General features: G+C 32.6%; 2 protein-coding genes across 6 annotated transcripts; both read left to right on the top strand.

Annotated features, from left to right (window-relative positions):
• The first annotated feature begins 6,256 nt into the window (after positions 1-6,256).
• LOC109007137 (TMV resistance protein N-like) lies at positions 6,257-22,563 on the top strand. Of its 5 annotated transcripts, none has more exons than XM_018986682.2 (13): positions 6,257-6,851; positions 8,490-9,603; positions 10,196-10,480; positions 10,587-12,101; positions 12,204-12,691; positions 14,324-15,431; positions 16,199-16,495; positions 16,605-18,357; positions 18,504-18,573; positions 18,689-18,902; positions 19,046-19,125; positions 21,262-21,700; positions 21,903-22,563. In XM_018986682.2, the coding sequence occupies exons 1-8, from the start codon at positions 6,325-6,327 to the stop codon at positions 18,300-18,302; spliced, it is 7,032 nt and encodes a 2,343-aa protein (XP_018842227.1). In that variant the 5' UTR covers positions 6,257-6,324; the 3' UTR covers positions 18,303-18,357; positions 18,504-18,573; positions 18,689-18,902; positions 19,046-19,125; positions 21,262-21,700; positions 21,903-22,563. The 5 variants fall into 5 exon arrangements, with proteins under 5 accessions (XP_018842227.1, XP_018842228.1, XP_018842229.1 ...); XM_018986683.2 differs by adding an exon at positions 19,978-20,005 and having other exon boundaries at positions 18,504-18,902; XM_018986684.2 differs by having other exon boundaries at positions 18,504-18,902; positions 21,271-21,700.
• Positions 21,265-22,346, top strand: LOC118348680 (pollen receptor-like kinase 1). Its single transcript, XM_035690780.1, has 2 exons — positions 21,265-21,586; positions 21,946-22,346. Exons 1-2 carry the CDS (start codon positions 21,265-21,267, stop codon positions 22,344-22,346), a joined length of 723 nt encoding a protein of 240 aa, XP_035546673.1.
• Positions 22,564-24,365: the final 1,802 nt, after the last annotated feature.

Raw genomic sequence — 24,365 nt, 5'->3', positions numbered from 1 at the left:
ATACACATTGATGTAGTCCATTTCATAAGTGATTATTCATTTAATTAAAAAAATATATGATTAGAAAATATTAAAAGAAAAAGGGTAAAAAGGAAGAACAATATTTCTCTTAGATTTCAAAATGTCCTGATTTACAGCATTAAATAGTTAAAAAGTAATAACGAATGATTGAGCTAGAGAAGATCAAATAGGCGCAACACCATGAGTAAAAAAGAATGATAATGACATAGTTATTACCTTTTATTTATTTATTATTTGATTTTTTTTAAATTTTTTATTTTATTTAATAGTTTAGAAAGTGACTATTAGTAAAATTATATATATTTTTAATTTTTTTAATGATTAAGGATGTTAAAAAAAATACTTAAAAACAAAATAATAAAAAATAAAAAATTTCAAATACACTATAAGTAGTAAGTAGGTGGTAAGAGGATAATAACTCTATCATTACTAAAAAAGGAATTTAGGTTAGGTTTAGATAGTGAGTTGAGATGAGATGAGATGAGATGAGTTAAAAGTGAAAAGGTGAATAAAATATTATTAGAATATTATTTTTTAATATTAGTTTTGTTTTGAAATTTGAAAATGTTGAATTGTTTATTGTATTTTATGTGAAAATTTAGAAAAATTATAATGATGATATGATATTAGATGGGTTGTGAATATTTTTCAATCAAACCTAACCTAGTTGCTAAAGAAGTATGTGGCCGCGTTAGGACTTGTTTAGGGAGTATGAAAATGGGTACCGCATCGATTTAGGATCGATTTCAGTTCTTAGATTCTTAAGAACCTGTATTGTACCAAACCGCTTATAAACCGAACCAAACCGAATCCATGTTTGGTCCGATCTAGTCATGTGTCCGGTTTAATCAGTTTTTTAATTTTTTTTAAAAAAACTCTATGTGCAATTATTTTTGTGTATTTCTTGCGCACTCTGCTAATGTGATTGGCTGCATCATTTTTTTTAATATAAAAAAATTGCACACAAAGTTTTTGTATAAGGAGTGTGCAAGAAGTATGCAAAAGTAACTGTACGTGACAGATTTTTTTTTTTTTTTTACACCCCTAATTACTTGAGATTTTTTTTTAACACTATTATTATTGATGGGTATTAATTGAGTATAGTTATGATATTAATAGCTCGTTTTAAGATACAATTTGATCAAGTGGATGTGAGAATGCATTTGAGAATGAGAAGCTTGGAGAAAGGTACACATGTTACAAGCTTATGGTTTTGGTCACCATATATAATATTTATTTGGCTTGCAATTAGGAAATGCGCTTGAGAATGAGGAGTTGGGAGAAAGGTACACATCTTACAAGCTTAAGGTATTGGGCATCATATATAATATTTATTTGGCTTGCAATTAGGAAATTCAGTCAAATTTTAAAATAAAACTTATAATAAAAAATTATATTATAATAATATTTTATTAAATCAACTATATAATCAAACGAGATCTTGTTACAAGTCTAAGGATTCGTGCGTCGCATGTTAAACACAATCGTTTTTACAAATGTTAAGTCGTGATAACTCAAACACCTAAGTTTTTTATGTAAGAGTTTTATTAAGACTCTATGTCTCACACACCCATATCCTAATGGGTTTAGATTAGTTCAAATATTATCACTTAATTAATGAGTTATAATGAGACAATAATACCTCTATATCTAGTCACAATGAGACACAAAGTCTCTAGATTTCATGATGATCAAAAGTCTATAAATGATATTGAGGGATTAAGAGTTTTCACCTACAACATCATTGTGTCTCTAGCCATCGAGGGATACTTGGGGGTAAAGTTGTTAAGGTGATCATTTTCTCATAGTCAGGTTAGATTCTCTATCAAACTATAATGGATGGGGATAGGTTTTCTAACTATTATTATTTTATTATCGTGGATTATAAAAAATTAAAAATCTAATTATTAATATTCATGTGAAAATATTTAACATGTGGTATCAGAGCCAGATTAAAAATATTTTATGATTCCGATAAAATATATCATATAATAAACCCGATTTTTATGACCTCCACGTGCTTGTTGTTGTGATCTGGTTTTACTCTTTGTAGTTATTGAAATAAGAATATCCAATAACCGTTTTTAAGATCCAATAACAAAAACCATAGGATTGTTTTTAAATTTCCCTTATAAGATATGATGAATAAGATTTAGGATTCTTACTTGCTACAATATATACAACGCTCTATATATAGAGTTGCGTTATTGTCGAGAGCTGGGTATCCAGCCTGTAGATGTGGAATCAGATTCTCAAGTTTGTATTAAGTGGGTTTATTGGCAGAGGTATGATGTATTAAATATATATATATATATATATATACACACACACATAAATTTTAGAGGAAGGATCAATCATGTGTAATTTATCCTAATATAATTAATTATATATATAATTAGATACACATATATTAGGAAGTTGCTAAAGTATTTTCTAACATCTTTCTTTCACAAATTCGTATTCTTTCTGTAACGTTGACCATTGACTTGGATTAGTTTTCTATGCATGGAAGTTTCTCATCTTTAATATGTAAATTGATTGATTTGATAAAATACGTTATAATTTATTTAAAGTAAAATTAAAATAAAATGAATTAATAAAAACAAATCTTGTTTGTTTGTAAACTTTACCATAATGAAATCTATATGTGAACCAAGTTTTTTTTTTTTTAACTTCTTGTTCTAATAAAAAGTTTGTTTTTCATTGGTATTTTGCAGTAGTAACAAAAAAGAATATGAAAGTAATTTAATTTTAATCTAAGGAATAATTTTAATTTTTAATTTTAATTATGTTATATATGTTAATGTAGTATATTTTAAGTGATTATTGATTTAATTAAGAACATATACGATTAGAAATGATCAAAATTAAAAATAATATTTTTTTAGATTAAATAGATAAATGTCTTTTACGCCATTAAATAGATAAATAATAATAATGATGATGATGAATGATAGATTGACTTACGACCTCGAGAAGTGGGCCCACCACTATGGGTAAAGTAGAAGTTTTTTTTTTTTAAAAAAAATCTATACAACTTCTTACTATTTATATAATCTTCACATATCATATTTTTTTAATTTGTATTATTTTTTTATCAAATATTTAATATATAAATAATGAATAGAAAAATTAAATTAGTTTAAAAAGATTAAATTAAAAAAAATTAAAAATATTTTAAAATATTTTAAAATTTTTAAAAAATATGATATATGAAAGATGAAAAGTCGTGGAGTATTGATCTTTCTTTTTTCTTTGTTGAAAGAATGAAAAAGGATGTTGCTGAAAAAGTCTGTGGCCGCCTTCTTTGACTAAATGCATCTTGATTCTTGTATCGAAAGGATTTAACTATTTAATATTTAATTATTAAAAAATAAAATATTCTCATAATAAATTAATTAAATAAAATTTAATTATAGTGACTTTTAATTTTTTTTTTAAATTTAAAAATTATTATATATATATTAAATATATATTTTATCAATTATTTCTCTCTTATTTTCTTTCTATCACATATTTTATCACAATTAATATATTAATTTAAGTTAGTGATATATTAATTTAATTAATATATAATAGGCAAAATAATAAAATATGATAAAATTAAAAAAATTAATAATTAAAAATATTAAATAATTTTGAAATTATTAGTTATTCAATACTATATAATAAATAAATATATAATTCAATGTGGAGATTTGATGTGAATAATTAAAATTAAATTCATTTTACATTATTTTATTATTATATAATAAAAAAATAAATATTTCAATATAGAAATTTATGTAAATAGAATAGTCAAAAGTTAAATTTTTCTTCTATTTATAAAAAAAATATCTTTTAACTTTGACTAATTCATTGAGAATGTTTTAATACATAGGATTTTTTTGATAACTACTGGCATTAGTTTATCTATATATAAATGTAAAATTACATATTTTAGAGACTATCGTTGTCATATAAGAAAAATTTTTATTTTCTATCATTCATTTTTGAATGAAAATAATAATAAAATATTAGTTTTTTATTAGTTTTTAAAATTAATCTTTTTATATATTTTATAATTAGCACGTACTATAAAGATGTTGAAAGTAGGGTGGGAAGAGAGAAAAAACTAATAAAATACACATAAGAGCGGGAGAGTGGGAGGAGAGAAAAAAATAAAAAAATAAAATTTATAGAGTGAATAGTATGACTGTAAAGATTTATTGACACTGTTTATAAATATGAAAATATTTATATATGTATAATCTAATATAATCAATTTAATAGTTTAATTATATAAATATGTGTTTGTATTTACATACAAATAAACCAATGCTAACAAGCTGTCACACATAAGCTTTTCTCTTAATTCTTGTATATGAAATACATTAAGCTCATGTAATTAAAGTCTTAACACCCTGGTTTAGATAATGAAAGCCCACCAAGGGTGCATTGCACGTGACTCCATCTGAAGTGAGTAGGGCTGTGCAAAAAAGTTGATGATCCGATCCGTCCGTGTGACCCGAACCGACCCGACCGAGAAATGCGGTTTCAACTAGCTTGCGGGTCGAACCCGCTAGAAGTAAAAACAATCTAACTACATGTTTTAACAGCTCAAGGGATTTCAATCCCTAGCAGCCAACCCTCTTGCCCTCTCCAAATCTCACCCCCTTGTTGCCATTCCTCTCCATTTCTCTCTATGATCATCGTCATCACCATCTTCTCTATTCGTCATCGTCGTCGCCTCTATTCATCATCGCTTCTCTACGTTCGTTCATGATTAAGTGCCTGATCCCAGCAATGGAATGGCTGGAGAGATCTTGCCTGAGAGCCCATTTCCCTGCAATGAAATGTTCACCACTTGACCTCTCTCATTGCAAGCAACACCTTCGAAGGAACGGTCACTTGGGTTACCATCGATGGTCCATGAAGATAGGTACTGGCTCCGCTTGATCTCTCTCTCTCTCTCTCGCTCAAAACAAAAGGGTCTCTTTCTCCCCTCCCTCAATCTTTGTTTAATGGTTTCTATCTTGCACAGAAAATGGTTGCAAGGAAGAGACAAAGAGAAGTGGAGTGCTGTAGTGGGAAAAGGCAGCCTCTTAGACCTTGGGACGATTGAGATGGAACCTTACGGAGATGTGATAGTAGGATTGAATGACTTTTGTTGAACAATAATAAAGATTATTAGAGCTCTCAGTTGTAGTTTGAAGTTGTGGTGATGAGATGCAGTCAGGGATTTTTTTTTCTCAACTAGCAGTCAAGGATTATTAAGGGAGAGAGAGATCGAGATCTTGTCAAGCCGAAAATAATGATATAAACCTGTTTTCAATAAAGTTGGGCATGCATGCAGTCAGACTGAGGCTTTTTAATTAGTACATGTTATAACGGGTTGACCCGATTCAAGTTGGGTCAGATTGGTTAGTGTCTGACTGAAAGTCGGATCGGGTCGGATCGGGCCAAAACACATCCCGGTTTGGTCGGGTTGCAGGCCTAGAAGTGAGGATACCCTGAGCCTGTGGCTGAGCTAATTGATGAGGATACCTTGGTTTATTTTCTATCACGTGCAATGGACCCTCTAACCCTCTTTATTTTTGAAGTGTTAAATTTATAAAAGAAATCACATAATTTATAAACTAAAATGACTATACTTTAAAATTTTTTAAAATGAAAATAAAATAAAAGAAACAAGAAAAAACCATATTAATTAATTTTTAAAACTTTACTATTACGAGATCTGGACCTAAACTAAACATGTTAATTTTAGTTTTTATTCAATTAAAAAACTAAAATAAAAAATTTATTTTACTTTATGTACATGCTATATATTTTGCGGTCACATCGAAAAAGGATAAGAAAATAATTTAATTCTGATCTTGTCATTATATATCAGGTATATATACATGTCGTACAAGTTGATGTAGTGTATTTGAGTGATTATTCATTTAATTAGAAACATATATGATTAGAAAAGATTAAAAATAAAAGAAAGATTAATATTTCTCTTAAATTTAAAATATCTTTTACACCATTAAATAGATATGATGATGATGATGGATGATTGACCCCGAGAGCCACCAAGGGTACCGAAGAAGTTTGGCCGCGTTTCTATGACCAAGGGATCCGTTTTCGTGTACAGCTGTCACGCGTTTTCGTACCGAAGAAGTTAATGCTTTCTTTTACCGTTCTGAAAATAATTATGCCATGAGATGACAACCATTTAGATGCACACGCAAGGCTGCATCCACTTCTTTAAATTTATACAAGGAGCTCCATTATCATTCACGATCTATTTACAATTAGTTATACTTCACGTTCAAAATGACTTCTTCCAACGTGTCATCGGGAGTGCTCCTCTCCTCTGCTTCTTCCTCCAATTCATCTTCTTTATCCTCTCAATGGAGTTATGATGTATTCTTGAGTTTTCGAGGTGAAGATACCCGCAATAATTTTATTGTTCATCTTTATAAAGATTTGCGTCAAAATGAAATCAATACTTATATGGATAACGAGGAGCTGAGAAGAGGTGAAGAAATTTCACTTGTACTTTTAAAGGCAATTGAAGAATCAAGAATTTCGATTATTGTATTTTCTGAAAATTATGCATCATCTACGTGGTGTTTGGATGAACTGATGAAAATCTTAAAGTGTAAAGAATCAAAGCAACAGAAGGTTTTACCGGTATTTTATAAAGTCGAGCCATCGACAGTACGACACCAAAAATATAGTTTCGAAGAAGCGTTGGCTAAGCATGAAGAAAAGTTCAAGGATGATGCTAAGGTTCAGAGGTGGAAGACTGCCTTAAATCAAGCTGCCTGTCTATCCGGTTTGCATTTAAAGATCAATGAGTAATTCCAAAAACTCTTATCCCTTTATTGATTCATATATAATTTAGTTTTGATCGAATTACTTACTTTGAAGATATATATAAATATACATATATATTTATAGCAAGTAGCTGTAATTCAGTGGAAGGGAGGAATTTCCAACACTTGTGAAGCAAAATGAACAAATGGATAGAATTCGTCCAACACTCTACGAGGCACTCGGCCACATCATAACTACATAAATCACCCCAACACACAACCACAAGACATAATTTCACTATCACAATTCACAATTTCCATCAACAATGATTTTTAAGGTTAGTCCGAGAGTCACTTACACACGGAGGGGAAAATCTATGGATGATCACAAGCATCCCGAGCTCAGAGTGAGAGAGGAGAAATTGAGAAGGTGAGACACAGAGTAAGGGAGGGGAAACCAAGAGGGTAGGCAGAGGTGGGTGGCCATTAGCCTGAGAGAGAGTGTGATGGAGACAGAGAATGAGAGGGACAGAGTGACAGAGACAGAGGACGAAGGAGGAAAAGTGAGATACGGCAGAAGGAGGAGAAGTACGCCAACGAGAGGTGGTGGGGGGTGGCTGGCGGAGACAGAGAGGGAGAAATAGAGAGAATGCGAGGGGGAGAGTGAGAGAGAGATAGACATGCAGATAGAGAGAGAGAGAGTGAGTGAGTGTGACGAATACAAAGACTAAGAGCTCACTAAGGCCAGCATCTGACGGACATGGCAAGGCGGGGTGGCGGCGGCTTCGATTTTTTAACCCAAAATGGGTGCGGGTTTCGTGTTACAGAAAGAGAGGCAGAGAGAGGTGCGATTGAGAGAGAGATGGAGAGTAAGAATTACTGGTGATGTGTGGTGTCAAGGCATGGAGGATGGTGGCAGCAAACGGATAGAGAGAGAGAGAGAGGAGAATTCTAAGGGAGGGAGAGTAAAATTTATTGTCAAGCGGCACATTCTTGATATTAAGTAAAGTTTATCTGTAATTTAGAATGCAAATTAATACTTTACAAAGCTTAAGCATGGTTTAAATTGAATATGGGTGGAATTTTTTTAACACATAAATGTCAGGTACTACAACAATTAAAGAAAACAGTAAACAAAGAATGACGACATGCATGGCTTTGCTTCTCCACTATTTTCAAATTCCCATTATTGAATTTGATACAGTCAACAGGACTATTTTCTTAGTCCTGAATTTGATACAGACCGTCTCTACACCTTCTTCGATCGCCACTTATGATGATAGTGTTAGTATATCACTACAGCTAGCCATGCGAATTGTTACACTTCTAAAATTCATATGTTTTTAACGGTTGTTAGTTAAAAAAGGATTGTTATTTATAGTCTAGAGTGTATATAAGTTTCATGCATTCTTTTTTTGAAAAAGGTAGATTAATCTGTACCCCACATGTAAGAATTATTTTTTAATGGTGGAACCGATATTTTTTCAAATTGTGTGCGCGAAGTTTGCACAACTTAAGACTATTCTAGCATTACTCTAAAAAGAATAAAATTAACTTGCGCCTTGCCAATAACTTCATTTATTACATGAGAATAAAATTATGTGTAAATCATGTTCCCATATCTTTTAACATGAGGAAGTCAAATTCATGAATTTTCTTTTAATCCTTTTGCATTTGCAGGAACGAATCTAAATTTATCGAAGAAATTGTTCAAGAGGTCTCAAAAATAGTACTAAATCGTACATATTTGCATGTTGCCGAGTATCCAGTGGGAATAAACTCTCGTGTAGAAGATATTAATATGCTATTATGTATTAAGGAGAATGATACACGCATGATAGGGATTTTTGGTGTTGGAGGAATTGGAAAAACAACTATTGCAAAAGAGATGTATAACCTCATTACTGATCAGTTTGAAGGAAGCTGTTTTCTTGCAAATGTTAGAGAATCTTCAAAACAAGATCAAGGTGGTCTCGTAAAGTTGCAACAGACAATTCTTTCTGACATTCTTAAAGATTCAAGTTTGAAAGTTAGTAATGTCGATCGAGGAATGAATTTGATAATGGAGAGACTTTGCCGTAAAAGAATTCTTTTGGTTCTTGATGATGTTGATTGTTTGGACCAATTAAAAAAATTATGTGGAAGACGCGATTGGTTTGGTTCTGGTAGTCGAATCATCATAACAACAAGAGATGAGGGTTTACTAACTAAGCATCATGTTCATTTCAAATATCGTATGAAGGAAATGGATCAAGATGAAGCTCTTCAGCTCTTTAGCCAGCATGCTTTCAAAAGTGACAAACCTGATGATACTTTTGCGGATGTTATAAAACTTGCACTAAAGTGTTCTGGTGGCCTTCCACTCGCTTTACAAGTGATAGGTTCGAATCTATATGGAGAAGATAAACATTTTTGGAAAAGCGAATTGGAAAAGTACAAAAGAATTCCAGAAGAAAACATCCACAAAAAACTCAAAATAAGTTACGATGGATTAGATGATCTTACAAAAAAGATTTTTCTTGACATTGCATGTTTCTTTAAAGGAGACGAGAGAGAATATGTCACTAAAATACTGGACAGTTGTGGTTTCTATGCCTATGTCGGTATCAAAAAGCTCAATGATAAATGTCTCATAACGATTGATCAATATGATGGTAGCCAATATTTGAGGATGCATGACTTACTACAAGATATGGGTAGAGAAATTGTTCGACAAGAATCACCTGAAGAACTTGGCAAGCAGAGTAGATTATGGTTTCATAAAGATGTTCGTGAAGTACTTGAAAAAAATAAGGTAAGATTTTCCCTAGAAATATAATTCTACTTCCGAGTTCTTTTTTTTTTTCAATTGAAGCTATTATTAAATTAAAAGAAATGGATCCAGAAATTCATATAAATTATTATATAGACACATACATACCCTCTACATGAAATATTTTCTCAATGTTGTAAATAAAATAATTTTTAATGAAGAAATACAAATAAAATCATCAAAGCCAATCCTCTTTTCCCCATTTTTATAAAAAGGCAAAATGCGATGATTATCTGACCCTGTTTTAGTATTTTAAATTGAGTAATACGTATTAAAAGGAAGAAGTATACATGACTTTGACATTTGAACATACATACTCATTTCTAGAAATCTGAATGATAAAAATAAGGCTATCCCATTTGAAATCTAAAATAGAAACACCATATGAAGAAAGATGTGGCTTATGTTTGTTGTTTCCTTCTTAAAAAAATGGGATAGTGATGTACACACATTTTTGTAAAACAAATAAAAAATCTTAGCATGTTAAACTTATAGTTCAACACTTGCGCAATAGTTTAATTATAGGGGATTTATCTTTCATTTTTGATAGAACACTTGTGCATTCTCATATTAGGGAACAGAGCAAATTGAAGGTATATTGATAGATCTGCCTCGGGAGGACTGCAAGACACAAATGAGTACTAAGGCGCTTGCAAAATTAAAAAACCTCAGAATATTTATAAACCGCAGTGCAAGTTTTAGTGACAGATTGAAGTATTTCTCTAATGAGTTAAGAGTTCTTGATTGGCTCGAATGCCCTTTGGAGTTTTTGCCATCTACTTTGCATGGAGAGAAACTCACTGTTTTAAAAATGCAAGGAAGCATGATTAGAGATTTAGGCACGAGAGTGCTATATAAGGTAAGTAGTTTTACTTTTAATATGTCGATTTGTCTTACTTTTGAGGTATGTTGCAAATTTCCATTAACAATTAATATATTTCCTTTGTTTTCTTCTTTCTAAACAGAACTTAACAAGTATAGATTTCAGTGAATCTAAATACTTGACAAAAATATCAGATCTTTCAAGTTGCTCAAATCTAGAGAAGCTGATTCTTAATGATTGTGAAAGTTTAGTTGAGGTTCATGATTCTGTTGGATTTTTAGATAAGCTTGTTGAATTGAATTTTCTAGAATGTTCTAGCCTAAAGAATCTGCCAAGAAGCTTTAAGTTGCGATCTCTAAAATTATTTGAACTTAGAGGTTGTACAAGCCTTGAATACTTTCCTGAAATTGAGTGCAAAATGGAACATTTGAAGCATCTCTACTTAGAAAGCACAGTAATAAAGGAGCTATCTTCATCCATTACATACCTCATTGGGCTCGAGCAGTTTTTTTTGAGATGGTGCGAAAGCCTTGAGTATCTTCCAATAAACATTTTTCAGTTGGAACGTCTAATGGTAGTTCACATCCAAGATTGTCCAATTTTTGTAAATTTTGGAAAGGAGGTGGGGCAAAATGGACAATCCATGCCATGTACACAGGAATTGCTCCCATTGTCGCCTCCAAAATCAAATTTTAGTTTGTGCACATTAATTCTATCTGGTAGTGGTATTGTTAGCCTTCCTCCATGGATAGAAGGACTTGTTGGATTGTCTCGCCTTGATTTGGCAGGCTGCGAGCAACTTGAAAAAATTCTACAACTTCCACCAAGTATAGAAGTTGTAAATGCTCCAAGATGTATAAGATTAGTTGAGGTTCATGATTCTGTTGGATTTTTGGATAAGCTTGTTCAATTGGATTTTACTAATTGTTCCAGCCTAAAGAAGTTGCCAAGAAGCTTCAAGTTGAGATCTCTAAAAGTACTTAGACTTGAAGGTTGTACAAGCCTTGAATACTTTCCTGAAATTAAGAGTGAAATGGAACATTTGAAATGTGTCCGGTTACATAGCATCGTAATACAAGAGCTACCTTCATCCATTACATACCTCACTGGTCTCAAGGAATTATATTTGAAAGGGTGCAAAAGCCTTGTGCGTCTTCCAATAAACATTTTTGAGTTGAAAAGTCTATGGGCAGTTAACATCATTAATTGTCCAAATCTTGTAAATTTTGGAAAGGAGGTGGGGCAAAATGGACAATCCATGCCATGTACACAGAAAAATGAAATTTCATCAGGTAAGGAATTGTTCCCATTGCCACCTCCCGAATCAAATAATTTATCTCGGACATATAATTTCTCATCCAGTTTGAGGAAATTAAGTCTATCTGGTAGTGGTATCGTTAGCCTTCCTCCATGTATCAAAGCATTCGTTGGATTGTCTCACCTTGATTTGAGAGGCTGCAAGCAACTTGAAGAAATTATACACCTTCCACCAAATATAGAAGAGGTAGAGGCTTTTGGATGCGGGTTGTTGGAACACTTTCATCATGCTTCATTTGGTATGCCCAACTTAAAACGGCTAACAAAAGTTGACTTATCGGAGTGCAATAAAGTGAAAGTGGATGTAGGGAATCAGGCGCCAGATCCATTTTTGGTTAAGGTATACATGTCAGATCTATTTGATCTCTAATTTCTTTTTGTTTCGTATATATTTGATAGCTTGTATTTATTTTCTTACATATATATATACTTGGTTTAATAGGAACGCTTTCGGTGGAAAGATTCAAGTAGAATTATATATCCAGGAAGTAGGATTCCAAAGTGGTTCAAGTATTGCAAGGAGACTACTTCATATAGTAATTCTATTGAAATAGAAATTGATCATAATGAGTTCACACGTCGAATCGTGGCATTAGTTTTGTGTTTTGTTCCGGTGGCTATTTCTTATATTACTATCTCAATAGACGGCCAGCAAATTAGAAATGATATGTGGCTACGGCCTTCAATGGACACACATTGTGTATGTCTACAATACATAGCTGGAAATCATATTGATCAGATGTTGTCAAGAAGTTATCGTAAGGGGAACAATATAAGGTTTACATTTGGAAGTGATTTAAAGGAAGCAATCTTCAAAAGTGCTGGAGTCCATTTAATATACATTGATCCAGCTTTTCAAAAGATGCTGAAACGGAAGGAAGCTTTGAAAAAAGTAGTCCATATCTCTGGTTTCTCATCAGCAAAATTCCGGTAAGTTTTGCCAACTTTCTCATGTGTATTCGTATGCTATATTTGAGATATTTATGAGGAAAATTGAGACAAATATTCCAAGATATGACATCGGTGGACCTGGTGAAGATAAAATACCAAACAAAAGGAAAACAATTTGATATTTATGATTATTTTTGGCATTGAATAGTTACATGCAAAACGTAGTTTAGAAGTCTTTTGTGATTCTGGGATTACCACAACCAAGAAGTTCCTCCTACATGCAACGCTGTATCTACTTATTTAAACTTATACAAGGAGCTCCATCATCATCCACAATCTATCTACAATTAGTTATACTTTACATTTAAAATGATTTCTTCCAACGCATCACCAGAACTTCTCTCCTCTGCTTCCTCCTCCGATTCCTCTTCTTTACCCTCTCAATAATTTATGTGTATGATATGGTTAGAGAAATTGAGAGAGAACCAGACCAAAGGACCCAACCGACATAGATTGTTGACAATCGAGCTGTTTTTTTTGTTTTTTTTTTAATTTTTTATATATATAAATTAATTAATATATTAGTAAAGTCCTTCTGTCCTCTTACTACTGACTGTTCTTTTATCAACAACATTGACTGCAAATCTTTTCACCCACTTTCACTTGGCTTTGAGTTCTCCACCGACAGATTCTAACATTAAAAAAATATTTATATTTTAATGAGAAATATATATAAAATAAATTTATAAATTAATATAATATAACATAATTATTTTTATAATAAAATCAATCTTATTTATAGTATAAATTATATCAATTTATTAATTTAACTTATATTAATTTAATTATATCAACAGCAACTTTCGTTTCCATATATTCTTAATTTGAAAAACAAAGAAATTTGAGATATATTACAAAATTATAACTTTAAGCACCAAAATGCAGAAGCTGTCAGTTCATAAAAATTTGAGTTCTTATTGATTATGGTTTTCTACGTAATAACATATTTCAAACTCAAACTGGGGTCTTTTTTATTTTACATCATAAATTAAAAAATCTAATTTATACCATAAGATATTGCATACATTTACTGGTTAAATTGGTCAAGCAGCACACTCTTCATATATATATATATATATATATATATATATATATATATAGTCAAATTAAATTGGAAGGAAGTAAAAGTTTATCAGTACTTTAGAATGCAAATCAATAATTTTTTTTAAGTTTATGGTATAAATTAAAAATGGTGGTAGTTTTGTGGTGGAAAATATTATTTTCCTATATTTTATTAACACATAAAAGTCAGGTACTGAAAAAAAAAATCTGCAACGAGTAAAGAAAACAGGGAAACAAAGATTAATGACAACATACAATGGCTTTGCTTCTCCACCATTTTAAAGTTCCATTTCTTATTCATTTTTTAAGTATTGAGTTTGATAAGAGATTGGAATCCCTACGGCCTATATTATTTAAGTTTATTGGGATTCAGGTCGATAATTAAGGATCATATGAATGTTGTAACTTCTTCATACCCTTCATACCCTACCAATAATGTCGACATTTATTACATGAGAATAAAATTCATGTGCCTAAATCATGTCCCATGTCTTTAAAGAAGAGGAAGTCAAATTCATGATTTTTCTTTTTATCTTTTTGATTTGGTAGGAACAAATCTGAATGTATCGTGAAGAGTTTTCAAGAAGTCTCAAGCAAACTACCAAATCGTACATGCTTGCATGTTGCGAAGTATGCGGTTGGGTTGAAGTCTCGTGTAGAAGATATTTATATGTTTTTACGTATTGAGATCATTAATGAGACACGCATGATAGGGGTTTTTGGTACTGGAGGAATTGGTAAGACAACTATTGCAAAAGAGGTGTATAATCGAATTGCTGATCAGTTTGAAGGGGGTTGCTTTCTTGCCGAAGTTAGAGAAAATTCAAAACCAGATAAGGGTGGTCTCATCCAACTGCAAGAGAAAATTCTTTCTGATATCCTAAGATATCCAAAGGTTGAGGTCGATGATGTTGATCGAGGAATCAATATGATACAGAAGAAACTTCATTGTAAAAAGGTTCTTTTGGTTCTTGACGATATTGATTGTTTGGACCAGTTAGAAAAACTAAGTGGAAGATGCGATTGGTTTGGATTGGGAAGTCGAATCATCATAACAACAAGAGATGAGCATCTACTAGATAAGCATCATGTTCATTTCAAATATCGTATGAAGGAAATGGATCACGATGAAGCTCTTCAGCTCTTTAGCCAGCATGCTTTCAAAAGTGACAAACCTGATGATGCTTTTGTGGATGTCATAAAACTTGCACTAAAGTGTGCTGGTGGTCTTCCACTCGCTTTACAAGTGATAGGCTCAAATCTATATGAAAAAGATATACGTTTTTGGAAAAGCGAATTGAAAAAGTACAAAAGCATTCAAGAAGAAAATATCCACAAAAAACTCAAAATAAGTTATGATGGATTAGATGATCCTACAAAAAAGATTTTTCTTGACATTGCATGTTTCTTTAAAGGACACAAGAGAGAATACGTCACTAAAATACTGGACAATTGTGGTTTCTTTGCCTATGCTGGTATCAACAATCTCAATGATAAATGTCTCATAACTATTGATGAACATGACCAACTGATGATGCATGACTTACTAGAAGATATGGGTAGAGAAATTGTCCGACAAGAATCACCCGAAGAACCTGGCAAGCGCAGTAGATTATACTTTCATGAAGATGTTCGTGAAGTTCTTGAAGAAAATAAGGTAAGATTTTCCCTAGAAATATAATTCTACTTTCGAGTTCTTTTTTTTTTTTCAATTTAAGCTATTATTAAATTAAAAGAAATGGATACAAAAATACATATGAATTATTATATAGATACATACGTACCCTCTACATGAAATATTTTCTCAATGTTGTAAATAAAATAATTTGAATGAAGAAGTACAAATAAAATCATCAAAGCCAATTCCCTTTTCCCCATTTTTCTAAGAAGGCAAAATGTTATGATTATCTGACCCTTTTTTAGTATTTTAAACTGAGTAATACGTGTTAAAATGAAGAAGTATACATGACTTTGACATTGGAACGTACACACACTCATTTCTAGAAATCTGAATGATAAAAATAACGCTATCCCTTTTGAAATCTAAAATAGAAACACCATATGAAGAAAGATGAGGCTTATGTTTGTTGTTTCCTTCTTAATAAATGAAATAGTGATGCACACATGTATTGTAAACAAAAAAATACATATATATATATATATATTATCTTAGCTTGTCAAACTTATATATAGTTCATGAACACTTGCGCAAGTGGTGTTGATTTATAGGGAATTTATCTTTGATAGAACACTTGTGCATTCTCACATCAGGGAACAGAGCAAATTGAAGGCATATTGATAAATCAGTATTGGAATCTGCCTTGGTTGGACTGTATCAATATATAGTTCATGAACACTTGCGCAAGTAGTGTTGATTTATAGGGAATTTATCTTTGATAGAAAACTTGTGCATTCTCACATTAGGGAACAGAGCAAATTGAAGGCATATTGATAAATCAGCATTGGAATCTGCCTTGGTTGGACTGCATCAATAATTTGCGTTCTGAGGTGTTTGCAAAAATGGAAAGACTCAAAATATTAATAATCCGCAATGTACATTTTTATGGCGAATTGAATTATCTCTCTAATGAGTTAAGAGTTCTTGATTGGCCTGATTGCCATTTGGAGTTTTTGCCATCTTCTTTTCATGGAGAGAAACTCATTGTTTTCAATATCAGAGGAAGCAATATTAGAGATGTAGGGACAAGTTTGCAATCTAAGGTAAGTATTTTTATTTTCAATAACATGTCGATCTGTCTTACTTTTAAGGTATGCTGCAAATTTCCTTTAATTGTTAATATATTTCCTTTATTTTCTTCTTTTTAAACAGAACTTAACAAGTATAGATCTCAGTGACAGTCACAACTTGACAAATATATCGGATCTTTCAAGTTGCTCAAATCTAGAGAAGTTGATTCTTGGTAGATGTGGAAGTTTAGTTGAGGTTCATGATTCTGTTGGATTTTTGAATAAGCTTGTTGAATTGAATTTTACTAGTTGTTCCAGCTTAAAGAAGTTGCCAAGAAGCTTCAAGTTGAGATGTCTAGTATTACTTGAACTTGGAGGTTGTACAAGCCTTGAATACTTTCCTGAAATTGAGTGTGAAATGGAACATTTGAAGCATCTCTGGTTAGAAAGCACAGTAATACAAAAGTTACCTTCATCCATTACAAACCTCACTGGGCTCGACAAGTTATATTTGGAAGGGTGCAAAAGCCTTGTGCATCTTCCAATAAACATTTTTCAATTGGAAAGTCTAAAGGATGTTTCCGTCAAATATTGTCCAAATTTTGGAAAGGAGGTGGGGCATAATGGACAATCCATGCCATGTACACAGGAAAATGAAATTTCTTCAAGTATGGAATTGCTCTCATTGCCACCTCTGGAATCAAATAATTTATTTAATTTCTCATCCAGTTTGAGGAAATTAAGTCTATTTGATTGTGGTATTGTTAGCCTTCCTCCATGCATCGAAGGATTTGTTGGATTGTCTAAACTTAAATTGAGATTCTGCAAGCAACTTGAAGAGATTCTACACCTTCCACCAAATATAGAAGATGTAAATGCCAGTGGATGTTCCAACCTAAAGAATTTCTTACCAGAATCAAATAATTTATCTCAGACATATAATTTCTCATCCAGTTTGAAGACTTTAAATCTATCTGGTAGTAGTATTGTTAACCTTCCTCCATGCATCGAAGGCTTTGTTGGATTGTTTAAACTTAATTTGACATTCTGCAAGCAACTTGAAGAAATTCTACACCTTCCACCAAATATAGAAGTGGTAGATGCCAGTGGATGTTCCAGCCTAAAGAATTTCTTACCAGAATCAGATAATTTATCTCAGACATATAATTTCTCATCCAGTTTGAGGACTTTAAATCTATCTTGTAGTGGTATTGTTAACCTTCCTTCATGCATCGAAGGATTTGTTGGATTGTTGGAACTTAATTTGACATTCTGCAAGCAACTTGAAGAGATTCTACACCTTCCACCAAATATAGAAGTGGTAGATGCCAGTGGATGTTCCAGCCTAAAGAATTTCTTACCAGAATCAGATAATTTATCTCAGACATATAATTTCTCATCCAGTTTGAGGACTTTAAATCTATCTTGTAGTGGTATTGTTAACCTTCCTTCATGCATCGAAGGATTTGTTGGATTGTTGGAACTTAATTTGACATTCTGCAAGCAACTTGAAGAGATTCTACACCTTCCACCAAATATAGAAGTGGTAGATGCCAGTGGATGTTCCAGCCTAAAGAATTTCTTACCAGAATCAGATAATTTATCTCAGACATATAATTTCTCATCCAGTTTGAGGACCTTAAATCTATCTTGTAGTGGTATTGTTAACCTTCCTCCATGCATCGAAGGATTTGTTGGATTGTTTGAACTTGATTTGACATTCTGCAAGCAACTTGAAGGAATTCTACACCTTCCGCCAAATATAAAAATGGTAGACACTACAGGATGCAAAAAATTGGAAGTGGTTGTAGGGAATCTTGCGCCTATATTATGGAATTGAAGGATGCTAATGATGATTTAATTATTGAAGATTTGGATTTAGAACTTCGACTTCGGTAAGTGATAATAGCCGAATTTGTGCAAAATTTAACTAAATTAAATAAAGCATTATCACAATTATGTAGTCATGTTAATTCTTATATTTTTATTAGTCTTGAAATATTTATGTTTCTTATTTAAACTTAAGTTTATCTTAATGAAGGAATTGATCCAAGTTTAGAAAGGAATTGAAGTTGTGGAAGGAATCGAAGTTGGGGGAAAGAACTGTAACGGTAACAGACTTGCAGCAATCTGTTTTTTTTATTTTTACATTCTGAGAAATTTTTATTTTTCTTTAGTTTCATTTTAAATATTACTTGGATGTTTTTTTACATTCATTTTCTTTAGTTTCATGATATGAGGTTTACATTTGAAAGTGATTCAAAGGAAGCAATCTTGCAAAGTGTCGGAGTCCATCTAATATTCATTATTCAACTTTGGTGAGCATGACTTGGAACCCACAACAGAAGAGGCGGAGATCTTCAGCCAGCTCATTATGGAAATTCAAGGATGCTAATGATGATTTAATTAATGAATATTTGGATTTAGAACTTACACTTGGGTATGTGATAATAGCCGAATTGGACAGAAGTTTACTAAATTAAATAAAGTATTATCACAATTATGTAGTGTTAATTCTTAAATTTTTATTTGTCTTGAAATATTTATTTTTCTTACTTAAATTTGAACTTTATCTTAATGAAGCAATTGAAGTTCAGAAAGGAATCAAAGTTGCAGAAGGAATCAAAGTTGGGAAAGAATTGTAACCATAACAGACTTTAATGGTAACAGACTTGTAGCTTTTACGTTTTGATAGCAGTGTAATTTTTATTATTCTTTAGTTTCATTTTAAATATTGCTTTGATATTTATTTACGTTCATTTTCTAGAATTTATTTTTATGAATATACCTAGCTAAATTTTGAACTAAGGTTAAGGATGAAACCTCATTAAGGATTAGTAATATTATTTATGAGATTGATTTTTTCTCCAATTATTGATGCGTTCAACAATTTATTGTTATTGCTTCATATCAATTGAAAGGGATAAAGTTCTTGATATAAATTCAATCATATTTTTCTCACGATCTAGAATAGTATTCATCAGTTGAGAGCCTGATTCATAATTTTGTTAAAAATTACACTCTTGGTTTTCTCCTCGGGTTTGATAAAAGTCCTCTTGGGTGTTGAGGATATTTGGTTGAGCCATTATGGTGTTGAGGATCTAGGACAGTAAAGGGATGAAAAAATAAATGTTTGAAGAAGGCGGATTGGTATTCCCAATGTACTTCCAACGATGAAGATAGGCTGATTTTCCTTTAAAGAAGCATGATTATGTCATATTACTTGACGTCATGAGGCATGAGTGCTCAGGGCATGTTTTAAAGTATTGCATGCATATTTATCAATCAAAACTAGATATGAAAAAAGTTTGTTGAATAAATCCTTTCACCATTAGCATGCTTAGAACTTCAATTGCATTATCTCATGGTGACTAGTGAAAAAGCATCCATTGATATTCCATGTATCTTCTTTTCATGGGAAATTAGTAGTCTTTTAAAGGAATTTTTTAGTTTAAGTGACACAAAATGAACCTATCTCTAATTGTTTTACAATGGCTAAAACCTTGCATTCACAGGATGCTTGTGGATCGAATTTGCAGCAAAGTAATCTTCTCAACCACTTTACTGGAATTTCAGTACATATATATACACCAGGAATATTGAAACAGGTTCAAAGGCCTCAAAGAATATGTTTTTAGACCAAGACCAGATCTGTAAACCAGATAGGATATGTATTGGACCTGATTTATTTTCCCTTTTTCACCTTTTCAGCTTTCTATGAGACTATGATGACCACTTCTCATATTGGAAAGGATGCTGGATGAATTGTTATACTAGGCATTAGAATGTCACCATTAAAAGGCTGAAAGCTTTGGATAATGTCAATTTATAAACTTTCCAAGCTCCAAACTGAATTGCTCAGGACTTAAGAGAATTAAACAGATTGTATAGGTTTGGCAAGTGTGTTTTTCATCTTACTCACACACAAGGGAATTGCTTTTTAATGACAAAGGAATTGGATACTCCATAAGTTTGTTCCACGTTTTGGCTTGGACTTGATTTCTACACCAAATTTAGATGTTGCTAGCACCGTTGTATTTTTCTAGGGTCATAAGGAGGGAAGAAAGGTTATCTGTGTGGAGCTTTTTTTCTTAACATGTGTGGCAAACGCATGAATTGAGATGAACTTAATTTCTGTGCAAATTAAGGGAATCTAAAATGTTGTTGATTTATTTTTTCATCGTACATCGTACTGTAATTGTTGATCTTCTTGGGCTGCATTTGTCAAAATACAAATCAAAGGTCCTAAAGCTCTAGATGGGATTATTGTCATATTTTTGTATGCTCTCAAAATTAGAATGAACTCTTGAGGAAATAATAATCCCTGTCATGAAGACATTCCAACTCCTTAAACTCCAGCAAATCTGCCCCTGCTTACTGGTTACTAATCAGGTTATGTACTAATAGTAATGCATAATGAAAGACTTCTATTTTAGTATCATCAATATTGGCTTGCCCTTTTGTGGTTATCTTGTATTCTATTGTATCTAATCGCGCCTAACTTGATGTGTAATAGCTGAGGCGGTGGCAGAGCTAGGATTTTATTTCAGTTGGTGCAAAATCTAAATAAAATAAAAAAGTATGAGCTATTTTTCTTTTGTAGAACATTTTTTCAATTATAATGACAATAAGTTCTTTACACTTCTTAAGATGAGGATGCATTGCTACATGTAATGGATGCCAACTGTAGACATGCCACTGTCTTGTTGATGTAGGATGTGCAGAAATTCAATCTTTTTGTAATGAAACAGTACTGTTTCATAAACACAGACATAAATTCAATCTTTTTGTTGATGTAGGAAATGCAGCCAGTAGAGAATATGGGACTAGATGGTTTCATTGATGTGGACTTGCTCGCGTTACTGTCGAATTTGAGAACTATAAGCTTTATAAAGAACAACTTTGATGGCCCATTGCCAGATATAAAGAAACTCAGTGCATTAAGGTCTTTGTATTTATCAAACAACAATTTTTCTGGGGAGATTCCTTATTATGCTTTTTCGGGTATGCTGCGGTTGAAGAGAGTGCATTTGGCCAATAATCAGTTTGCTGGTAGTATTCCTACATCATTGATAACTTTGCCAAAGCTTTTGGAGTTAAGGCTTGAGGATAACCATTTTGATGGTCAGATACCAGATTTTCAACAGTAGTCATTGAATTATTTTAATGTATCGGGCAATGAATTGGAGGGTCCAATTCCAAATAGCCTTAGTGGGATGGATTCAAGCTCCTTCTCTGGTGAGTCAACTTTTTATGAGATCATCTGTGTATTTATAATATTGATTAAGCCTGCAAGTGATCTATTGGATTCTATATTGTTAAGGTAATTATAATAGAGAGTACTGGTTACTATAAGATTAATTGTTAGATCTCTATATCTATATACTCGAAACTTTTCAGTTGAATATAATGTCTTAACATATATATATGATCATCTCAGGGCTTCATTGGCATCTAGCACTTTCCACTCTAATGAATAATAGTGGTCTTCATCAACCACAAGAGGCAACCATCTTTATTGACAAAGGCTCCAGTACAGCCATCAAACTTGCAAAAGAAATCAGGCATAAAGGAATCGAACGAATCAGGGAAAGACTCAACAAACCGCAGTGGAAATACCAAGAAGGTTGAGGGTGTGAAGCTGACCTTTGTCAGGGAAGATAGGGAGAAGTTTGATATGCAGGAATTGCTTAAAGCCTCAGCTGAGATATTGGGCAGTGGATCCTTTGGGTCTTCTTACAAGGCTGCCTTGCACAATGGACAGGTGATGGTTGTGAAGCGGTTCAAACAAATGAATAATTTGGGGAAAGAGGAGTTCCAAGAGCATATGAGCAAGCTAGGGAGGTTGAGAACCATTAGTGTATGGCTCGGCTCCTTCACTTGAGGACCATTAGTTCAGCGCCAAGACAACCTACACAGCCCTTTGTTCATGCCAGTTGCTTTTCCATTCCTCCTCTGTTTTGTTCAAACCACAAGTCGGCAACTTATGGCCATTAATTGGTCTCCCTCTTTTAATTCTGTCCAAAACTGTAGCATAGCAGCAAACTATTTCTGCAACGCGTTTCCTCCTCTAAATTTATGCAATTGACTCCTTCCTACTAGTTTCTGTTTGGCTGACTCTCTAGCTTGTTTATCTCCATTTGATCACTTCTAAATCCTTGCTTGTGTAATTAGGAATGCATTAGAAAGAGGGAAGGTTTGAAAACAAGAAAATACACAAGCTCTTGGCTGTCCTTCCAGTGCAGAAAAAATTCAGCAACCTCAACCCTTGATTCCTATTAAGTTTCAGCACCTTAGTTTGCTTTTATTTCGTCTCTTCAACTCAGCCTCAATATGTGACATTAGGACTACCGAATGACCTTAAAATCTCAGACCAAAAGCAGCTCAAAGTGGCTGAAACTGAGGGGAACAGCAACACACACACCAACCGCAGAAAGTTGTAAGAGACTGCAGCAGTAACAGTTTCTCATTTTGTTTTCCCTCTCCTTCTCACGTGTAATCTCTTCTTACTCCAAGGACCCTCATCTATACAATATATTCTAGTCCAGTGGATGAAATATTTGAGCTCAGAATGAAGCAAAACAGAAAACAAAAACATCCTATCTGCAGCAGCAGTTTTCATATTTGAACCCCTCATTGTTTACTCTAATTTCTAATGCTTTTACCTCTTAGTTCCTCTTAACTCAAGCCTCCTCACCTCTTACATCATTTGGTTGAGTAGTAGAAAGTATGGTGGAGGAAATGATAATTTGGAGCAAGAAAACATCCATGTTAGTTGCTTTACATGTGAGAAACTAACCCCTCTATTCCAGTTTCTGTTTTGGTATCTTGCGTAGCAAATCATCTCATATTTCTCTGTTTTCTTCAATGTTTACCTTTATCCTAGTTAGTCCTTTATATTTGGTTGTTAAACCACTAGAATATGTGAAGTGAAAGTGAGTCTCAACCTCGCACATAATCATTTTTGTTCAACTCCTTAAGTCGACCATTCCATGTATAAACCTTAGCTAAGGTACTGACTTTGGTATTTACCTTATATTCCATCTTGTATTGGTCTCCACTCCTGAATAACCTTACTCCCTGGCCCTAATCGTCTATAAATATAGAAAACCATGTTCAGCTAGTCCTATTATGTGCCTTCCTTTTTATTTCCTCCAAGCTGCCAAGTGCACTACCATATACACCAGCCACTTTTATCTAGGTAACTCTCTCATCTAAGTTGTGGTTTGACTTTTGGTTGTCTATATGCTATGAAGTATGATGGGAATGGACTGAAAGAAAAGGTGGGTTATAAACAATAAGGCTCATGAATGGGACAAGTTGTTGGATTGGACAGATTTTGTATGAATGATGTATTTTGGAGGAAGGGTATCGAGCATTTTGTAGTCGAGTTGAATGGATGCAGATGTTTTGACGGGCCATGAAGTTGGATATTGTGTTACAAATGTGACCTCGAGGGTCACAAGCTGTGGCTCTTAAATTAAGGAAATGATGATAAAGGAAGTATGGAGGATGGACTCGAATACTAGAGTATGTTTAAGTGGACGAAGTTTATGTAAATTCTAAGTTTAAGTTACTTATGCACTTAAAAAGGAAATAACAAGAAGTTTTGAATGAATGTAGATTGCCATCTGACACGCACATGAATGACTATGAAATGAAAATGATATGGAGTCGAGTTAAGTATTATGTTCATATTTCTATAGAGTTTTCTAAATGATATGAAATAAAAATGAAGATGTTTTTCTTATGATGCTTTATGAAATGAAATGATGTTTTATGAAAGTATGCTATGTATGAATATTTAAAGGTTTAAATATGTAAAGGCCTTCTTTGGCAACCCCTATTTATGCACTCAAAGTAATAAGTTGTATGCATGTGAATGGATGTTATACATAGTATC

The sequence above is a fragment of the Juglans regia genome, chromosome 6, assembly GCF_001411555.2.
Source record: "Juglans regia cultivar Chandler chromosome 6, Walnut 2.0, whole genome shotgun sequence".
NCBI classification, from domain to species: Eukaryota; Viridiplantae; Streptophyta; class Magnoliopsida; order Fagales; family Juglandaceae; genus Juglans; species Juglans regia.
The sequence above is the reverse complement of the archived record's forward strand: the minus strand, read 5'-3'. Positions and strand labels throughout refer to the sequence as shown.

Bases quoted from the DNA above. Each gene is read 5' to 3' on its own strand.
- LOC118348680 (XM_035690780.1), top strand. From the start codon at position 21,265: ATGCAGCCAGTAGAGAATATGGGACTAGATGGTTTCATTGATGTGGAC. The intron at 21,587-21,945 runs GTCAGATACCAG...AATGAATAATAG, and splicing joins TGAGGATAACCATTTTGATG to TGGTCTTCATCAACCACAAG.
- LOC109007137 (XM_018986682.2), top strand. From the start codon at position 6,325: ATGACTTCTTCCAACGTGTCATCGGGAGTGCTCCTCTCCTCTGCTTCT. The intron at 12,692-14,323 runs GTAAGTTTTGCC...TTGATTTGGTAG, and splicing joins TTCTCATCAGCAAAATTCCG to GAACAAATCTGAATGTATCG. The intron at 16,496-16,604 runs GTAAGTATTTTT...CTTTTTAAACAG, and splicing joins GGACAAGTTTGCAATCTAAG to AACTTAACAAGTATAGATCT.